Source organism: Halyomorpha halys, unplaced genomic scaffold (assembly GCF_000696795.3).
Source record: "Halyomorpha halys isolate HHAL.00 unplaced genomic scaffold, Hhal_1.1 Scaffold173.1, whole genome shotgun sequence".
In the NCBI taxonomy this organism is placed as follows: Eukaryota; Metazoa; Arthropoda; class Insecta; order Hemiptera; family Pentatomidae; genus Halyomorpha; species Halyomorpha halys.
Window position 1 is genome coordinate 271,382 of NW_027108878.1, and position 8,918 is coordinate 280,299.

General features: G+C 29.1%; 1 protein-coding gene across 4 annotated transcripts in view; it reads right to left on the minus strand.

The window, feature by feature from the left end:
- The window catches only part of LOC106679050 (uncharacterized), a 180,983-nt gene that overhangs the window by 88,241 nt on the left and 83,824 nt on the right, over window positions 1–8,918 (minus strand). The window contains exons 1-2 of one of the 4 annotated variants that reach the window (XM_014417967.3): window positions 6,392–6,428; window positions 3,446–3,506 (exon numbers count right to left, since the gene is read on the minus strand). The exons of 1 other annotated variant lie outside the window; for it this stretch is intronic. In XM_014417967.3, coding sequence (XP_014273453.1) covers window positions 3,446–3,472 — 27 coding nt within the window. In that variant the 5' untranslated portion in view covers window positions 3,473–3,506; window positions 6,392–6,428. Of the gene's footprint in view, window positions 1–3,445; window positions 3,507–6,391; window positions 6,530–8,918 lie in introns of those variants that run through there. 2 more of the 4 variants (XM_014417970.3, XM_014417969.3) reach the window with 2 other exon arrangements.

The window sequence follows — 8,918 nt, forward strand, 5'->3', positions numbered from 1 at the left end:
TTTATTAGATTGATAAAAATAAAACTGTTATTATATAAAATTAATGCATAATTAGTATGATTAAATAATTATGTTGAAAGTGTTGATCCTGGAAGAAATATTCTTCTAACATTTAAGGAAAGAATGATTAAACCTAAGTGCTGAACAATAGAAAGTAGGTCGTAACGTTGGAATACATAAAACAGTGAAACACGTTTCTTAGCGTTACTATTTATACGACCATAGTTAATTTTTCGTTAACTTTTATTGAAAATATTTATTCTCTGACATAATAGATGTTATATTACTATGCCGACGTTATGCCTTAAAAGCCGTATATAAAAAGTTTTATGTATGGTTCTAGCTAAGAGTTTCTAAAGCAAACAGCGTTGGATATTTGTTCCAACGGGACAAGTCATGAAATAGGGTCAACATCTACATAAGCAACAAGCAAGTAAGAAAAATCCACACGAAACGTAAAGATAAAGTAAATTTAATCGATTATAACCTAACAAGGTTTTTTACAAAACATTTTGTTACTAGATCATAAAGTCCTTCTTAGGTAATTCATGATCAAATATGCAGCATCCATGTAATTGTTTCGCAAAAACCAAAAACAAATCAAATCATATTTTAGCATATCTTTAATTTTGTTATATGATGAAGGACATTTCACTTGATTTATCAATTTTAAATTTAAATGGAAAAATAAATTCTTCAAAATAAAGAGTGCCATGTGTATAAGGACAGACTCTAACTCATTGTCCCTAACACTTAAGCTTATGAGTAATCAGTCCATTAACTCTAGTTAAACGTAAGGCTGCCACGTCTATTTGAGGAGGCTGCATCAAATGTGCCACGACCAAGTCTACATGTCATTACCAGGCCAGCCCGTCTCCAGTATTCTGTAATATTGATAGTTCAGAACAGTGTATGCTGTGGAATATAGTATGGGACACAATTATATATTTGCGATGTTATCCTAATTTAATGCTAATAAATTATTAAAACATAGTAAATTAATGTATTTAGTATCTTAAGTTAAACAATAAATATATGATCTCTTACCGCTTTAGTCAATATAAGATGTAAATGTTTACCATAACAGGAAGTGAAACCAATGAATAATAAATAGCTAATTGATTTCATCGAAGATTATTAACTTTTTAAAATTTCAAATAATCTATAATCTGAAAATTATAATTGTTTTGAATGTCTGGATCATTATCGTTACCTTCATATGCCCTCGTAAATATAATAAAACACATAAAATTAATCATACATATTCAAATGAATTTAACATATTTTGATCATCATAGTTCACTTCCATACTCGTAACATTCTCTGAGAACGTTTATATTCTAAAATTTATTAGGACACCTCAAAATTATTAAATTTATCAATAGAATGGTGAAAAAAGGAGAAAGACTAAAAACGTTTGAAAATATCTGGGGTAGAACAGGGAGAGGGAGTAAAATTGTGGGGACCTAGATTTACAAAGGGGGGGGGGCAATAATGATTTGCTAGTAAAAATATATGAAGCTAAAAAGTTTGTTGAACAAATAAATGTAAATAAAAAATATTCCAGTCTGAAAAGTTATATTGCCCAGCGACTGTCGAATTTCCTATTCCAGTTTACATATAATTAGGAAGCCGAAAAAATTGGACACCAGAGAGAATTCGGGTCCCTCTTTTGCAAATGCGGCAGAGAGTGTGAAACACCAGCCCACGTGCTGGGAAAATGCCCTAGCAACTCCCTCATCATAACATACCGGCACCACAGGATCAAAAATGAGTTGATGAAGTTCCTTGGAAAAAATACTTCACCCGCTTCGACGAGGTTTATTGCATTGACACAGACGGATACATGAGATACGCGGATATTGTTGCGTTCCCTAAAACTGGAGGATCCGACTGTGAAATATGAGAACAATGACCTCGATCAGGTGGGTGGAAAGGAAAGGAAAAAGAAGGAAATTTATAAAAAATGGATCCTTTTCCTTAAAGAAAAATTCCGCGAGACCTTCAGAGAGAGAGAGTTCACTGTAAGAGGCCTCTGGTTTGGATCTCGTGCAACAATACCAAATAGAACGAGGAGCTAGGTCTGTTAGCATTAGAGATATTGCAATCTTGGCGGAAAATATTATTTTGGACTCCCTGGGTAACATACCTACACCGGGATGGCGATTTGATCTGAGAAATTTTTTTATTCTTTTTTTTTTGTTTATGACTAGCTTTTCAACTTATTTATTTGGGTGTTTTAGCTTATATATTCATTTACTTTTATTTAATTAATATGTTTTTTAAATTTATGTATCAGTTTTTGTTAAATATTGTTAAAAAAGAGGAAAAACAATCTATTTGAAGAGTATTATATTTAGTTTACTAACGATTATTGTTTGAAAAATGGAAAATGTTAATGTATGGTAGTTTATATAAGTCCAGTTATTGATTGATGGGTAAGCTGTGTGTTATAGCAACACAATGTGTTCGGGTAGCATAAACAAAGAAATAAATTCTCTAAATAAGAAATTAGAAAACTACGTACAATATGCTCGGTAAGTATTAGTTATACAAGAAAATTAGTTATTTCGGTCTTAATCTGTCAATTATTTTCTAGTTAATGTAAGTACTGTTGTAGCGCAATGGCTTGTTAAGTTCTGTTTCATGTTCTTCTTGGGTAGAGAGGGATGGTGCTAAGCAAATGAAGCGATAAGTTTTCCACCAATAAGTAAGACGCGATTAATGAAGAATTATACATCCAACTATCCGAAGATTTTCATTTAAAAAACCGCCCTTCAGTAAAATATTTTAAAATAAATCTACACCCCCACGCGAGAAGGCTTAAGAGTGCAGTACTTTGTAATGAAGCAATTCGACCAACCATTGGAGGATCCACCATTGGATTTACAACCGCAACAGAGAAAACCAAAACACTTTTAATAATATCAAGTCGTACTCACTATACAAAAAAACGATACCACTCACAAACCTAAAATACAAGAACTTAAATTTATTTATTATATTATAATATATCACCGTCCCATCAAATATATTCTAAATCTCTGGCCCATACACAAACTGGAGAAGATTGAATAAAATTAATAAAACGATATAATAAAACGATGTTTGAAAATTTTTTTATTGCGATGGAAATTGACCAATGCTTTGAAAAGAATTGGAAATGTCATTTCATTGATTTTGAAAGTGGCGTAAGTCACTCATAGCAGTCATCAAAAGCTAATTGGGATGATAGATTGGACATCCTTAGAAACCAAAAAGCATAACTCTAACATGCTATCTGTTACTAATATTATTAAATTTAATCCAATGCAAAACCTTTAATATAAACTTTCGAACATAAATGGACTTATGTAACTTTCAAAATAAGTGATAATATTTACAAAAGTAATTTAAATATATTTTTAGGAAAACTAAATATAATAAAATTCATTCTAAATTTTACCGAAGTTTGTATTGTTCCGTTGGCCATTTTCCATTCAGCACAAAACGTTTTGGCAACTTACCTGAAAAGAAACACAAACAAGTTAGATTTTGTGAAAGGTTTAATTACTAGGATAAATAATATATATTTGGAATTGCATACAATGTTTGATTTATATATAATTTATTAAAAAATATTTTACAGAATAGCAACGTTAATCTTTTATTAAGCTAAATCATAACATACTGGACACCAGAAGTAAACTACACTATGTCGACAAGATACTGTTTTACAAAAGTTTCATCAATGCACTTAGCTAATTAGTAGGGTCGTAAACTTTGGCAACATAGAATGAATAAAATTTATCCAGCGTTCCTGACCCAAATATAATTTATAACTTAGAATAAAAGATTTATAAGGGAAAAAAATTCAAACTTGTCTACATAAAACTTGAATAAAATAACATATTACAATTTAGCTCTAGAATAATAACTTTTAAAAATGGATTTGATAACAAGCGAAGTTATTTCCTATTAACAGCAGATTACGATAGGGCTGATTGTCAGGTTTCATGTATTCAAATGCCTACATTAATTAAAATTAAGGGTGTATTTGGCAGCAAATGACAAGGTACTAATTAATATTTACTATCCTTCCTTCGAATTCCCCATTACCAGGAACGCCAGATATAACCGGGCAATAGAATATAGTTCATATCACTCATTGGTCCAATTAAAACTAAATATTAATAATTGAATTATCACCAGTAAGTTGAAACTAATATATAATGTTTCTATAACAGATCAATAGAGAATAGTAAAAGCAGCGAGCAATAATAGTTCAGAAAATGAACGGAAATATATTTTGCCTGTATACATGCAATAGAACATTGGTATTGCGATTTATACTATGATTACTGTCTTCCGTATATAGTTCCTTTAATTTCCTTTAAAAACAAATGGTTCAGCAGAAAGAACAAGTCAATTTCAAAAATTTGTAATACGCATTATCTATTTCAACTATTTCCTAACTTATCCCACTCTTCCCAGATATAACTATTCTGCTTAAAAGGAAAACGAACTTTCCATGTTTATGAATTTGGACAAATCAATAATAAATAACATTTTTAGACATCAAGAGACTAAATTAGTAATTAAAAGAAAGATATTGGAAAACAGGTAATTTAAAAAAAAAAGGAATTATCTTTTTTTCATACCTTAAGCTGTTATGCATTTTAAACCTAACTGAATTTCTTATATAACTAAATAATTTATATGATAAGTAGATGTTTATTTAAAATTGTTCAAACTCCCTTCTTCCTCAGGCTTACTACATTAAAACTTTGTGGAGAATCCCTAGCTAGAAGCTACAAATTAATCTTTATTTACAGCTTCAAGAGATTCTTAAGCGATTTTCGAAATTTCTTCGTAATATCATCTGACGATAGATGATATATGGTTTGTAATATAGTGAAAATCGTTTAAAATGATGACCTGAAAAGCGCTCAGAAAATATGACAGAATTAATTCAAATAAATAATTGTTTTAATTGTCTATATTAACTTAGGATATCCTAATATCACATACTCTTCTCAAAAAATTATAACTTTCGATGAAACTGTGGGTTATATGGTTATAATCAACAACCATAAACATGGCGTTAATTATGAAGGTTATGATGGTAGAAAAAAAGTCACTTTTCACTTCATGCCAGAAATTGAATATTGAGTAAATTTGAAAATAGTGAAATATTACTGACGATGGTCCAAGGTGGTAGTCAGAAAAAAATAACTACTTACTAGTTATCATAACCATTTTTTTTTTCGAACCGCTATTCTGACCATATTCTTGATTAATTCTTCAGTTTTTAATTTATTTATCATTTATTACCTCTTAAAAATATTAAATAAACAATAACAATCAGGTTGCGAATCATTTATCTATTTCTCAGTAATAATTTTTATCTATGACTTCCTCTCTACTAGATAACTTGTTTCCGTTTTTTATCTTTTCTGAAAAATGAAATTTTGGTGAAGCGATTTCCTTAAACAGATGGGAAAACAAAAATTCTCCATGAAACTGAACGAGGAAAAGAAGAAAAACTGAATAATCTCGCCTTATTATTTAATATTGAAAAATAACATATTATTATAATAAAATACCTTATTTGTCATACACAATGTACACTTCACGTTATAGTGTATTATGTATGTTCTAATATATTATGTAAGGGTAGGAAAGAGTTTCAAGAATGTATGTATATCAAGTTCATAAAAAAAAAAATTGATAAGGTCTTGACCTGAAACATTTTTAATTTTTTTTTTAGCATAAGATTTATGCATATATTAAAAAAAAAAAACACTATTTCTTCTTGAAATATTGCCAAAGAACATATTCGAACCATAAAGTATTTTTACAGTTTATATATTTTACTATATCGAATGGAAGGTATTCATCATAATTTAAAATACCTACCTTAATGCATATAATCTAGTTTTGAACTTTTTTGTTATTCATTTGCTTCCTTTTTTTTCTTCATTTTCTTTAGTTTATTGGATTTTAAATAGAATAATATATGTTCAGATTACAAGCGATTCATTAATGAAATGTGAATTAAATTTGGACTTCATCAAACAAACATAATATTTTATATCAAAAAAATTGAATTAAAATAGATAACTAATCATTAAATATTGCGCCCAGTTACGCAGCTCGTTTCTGTGTTCACGAGAGTAATAAACCGGATAGAAAGATTCATGATCTTTCTAGAAACTCAAAGTGCCATAAAATGAACTAGCGATTGTTTACATTTTATGAAATCACGAATGATGTAAAGTAAATATTTCTCATTAGTTATGTGAAAATAAGTACCTCATGTATAATATTATATTTTAACGCAATATTTCTTGGTTAGTAACAAAATAATAAATGATTTTTACAAATGAAGTATATTTCTTGTAAAACGTACCCATATCAAGACAGCTACACTACTGACGGGACGACACTAGGGGAACGGACTCCACTGAGACATCATTCCCCCACTTATCAACCGTTTCCTGAGAAAATAGGAAACACGCACAGCACAGAGGAATTTTTAATATAAACACATGGATGGTTTCATATGTGTAGACATATTTCCTTAAATCGTACAAAAAAAGTATACTGGAAAATGTTCTTTAACAAATTATAGAAAAATAGACATAAATAAAAATAGACAACCCTCCAAAATTGTTTAATATACCAATAATGAAAGTCATGCATCAAAGATGCATCCACCTAATTAGCCACCCAAAGAGAACTGAAATTGTGGGGGGCCGAAAATTGACTCCAGAGCTTTGATCGGACCACTTATGAGCTAAACATACTAAAAGAAATAAGAGCCAAAGATAGGAATGGGTATAAAGTCATGATTTTCATATACATCTCAAAAATCGGTTTATTGCTTATTGCAACATTTTGTGTAAAAAATTCAAGAGTATCGAATTTTTTGTGAGAATACCTATATTTTTCTTCGTATCTTTTATAGTTTAAAAAATATACGAACAACGAATTAAAAAAAAAATTGTCTGTACAATAAAAAAATATATGTATTTTAAATCATAAACCGTTTTATATGTATAATATAGTTGACCGTAAAAATTGATACATAAGAAGATGGTCAGGGTTGCGGTCAAAGGAAAAACAAAAATAGTTTGCAATTATTATATTCAAAGCAAACGGTTGAACAGCCCTGATGAAGCCCTGCAAAGTGGGGCGAAACGTCGGAAAATAAATAGTTGTAAACTATTTTTGTTTCTCCTTTGACCGCAACCCTGACCATCTTCTTATATATATAAACCGTTTTAATTTAATCTTATAAGAAAAAAATAATGATTCCATCCTCTTTAAAGTTTGAGATTTTACATTTAAAAACAAAAATCAGTACATTCCCCGTCCAAAGGCTATTCTCCAATAGCCTTCTAATAGCTTTCCAATAGCTATGTGAAATTATATAGAAAACCATTAGTTATATATAATTGGTTTTAAAACAAAAATGGCATTGGTTAAGATATCATATTATTTCGTAAAATTTTATGCAAATCCATTTTGGTCAGAACGGAATTACAAAAAAATGTAATCCTCATCAATTAGCTATTATATAGTGCAGAACAAATGATCAATAAAATAAAATTTTATGGTAAATAAAATATATTAACACTCCTTTAATTGTACAGCAATGTTTTTCATCAATGGACTTGTATTTAATACGTTTCTATATTTGTGTAGAAATAAACGAATCAAAGAATATGAATTCGTATCAAAACCTCAGGAACTTCCAATAAGGACAAAATAACTGTTTTATGTTGCTCCAACTATGTAATCCTCAGCAGAGCGTAAAGAATATAGACCAAATACTTTAGAATGCCCGACTTAGTCAGCACTTCGTTTTTCGCATTACAATGAGAAAGTCTTCGAGGAATATGTGCTTTTGCTGGTCACGTTTCGTAAAGCCAAATAACTAAGAAAAAGGCAAAAAAAATTGTTATGCACAAGGGACTTCTGCAGAAAAATAGATTACTCAAATGAGAACTAAATGTATTTCTACAATTGTCGCTGGGAAATGAAATGGAAATTTGATCAAATCCCTCAGAGAGATGATGAATTCACGGAAAATGATAAAATAATAACTGTATGGGATGATTTCCTTAAAGATAGTAAGTAATTTGATAAAATCCCTAAACTGTTTTAGTAAAAAGATGAAATAATATTGTTATGATTATGTATTTATTCAGAAAAAAAAAAACATGTAGAGTAGGAAATAAAAAAAATAAATAAGTAGTAGCAACTCTGTTGGTTTTTTCTTTAATATCAGCTCAAGTACATATTTATTTTGTTAATTTTTGAATAAATAATTTGTGTTTCAATATTTATTGTTGTATTGCTTACTCTAAATTTAATAATTTACAGTTTCTTAAATAAATACTTTTAATATCTAAATATGATTTCATCTTTTTACTAAAACTAAAACAGTTAAGAGTTTTGATTAAATCACTTCCTTCCTTTGGAAAAATCACCACACATAATTGTTACTTTAATATCTTTCATGAAATGTCACTCACTATCTTAGGAATTTCATCTCTATAAATACATATATCATAAAAATATTTGTGTTTTTACATACTGTAAGGAATGATATAAATATTTAACACAACATAAATATGCCCATATTACCGATAAAATTCAAGGTAATAGCAATTAAAGGCGTTTTTACCTGATTTTTTTTTTCACCTGAGCTTCAGGTTCGAGCCCATTGTTCAGCTCATCCCCGAGCAAATGACGCTTTTCCAAGAAAAACTTAGATTTGGTACAGTAGAAGTAGGTAGGCTACGTTGCTCTTTAAAGGAAAATACTACTCCACTGTTTTGTTTATTGTCTGATTTTTGTTTTTAAATTTTCAATAAAATAATTATTTCGATTTAATTAAAAATAATTACAAATCAATTTAAAAAGATTTA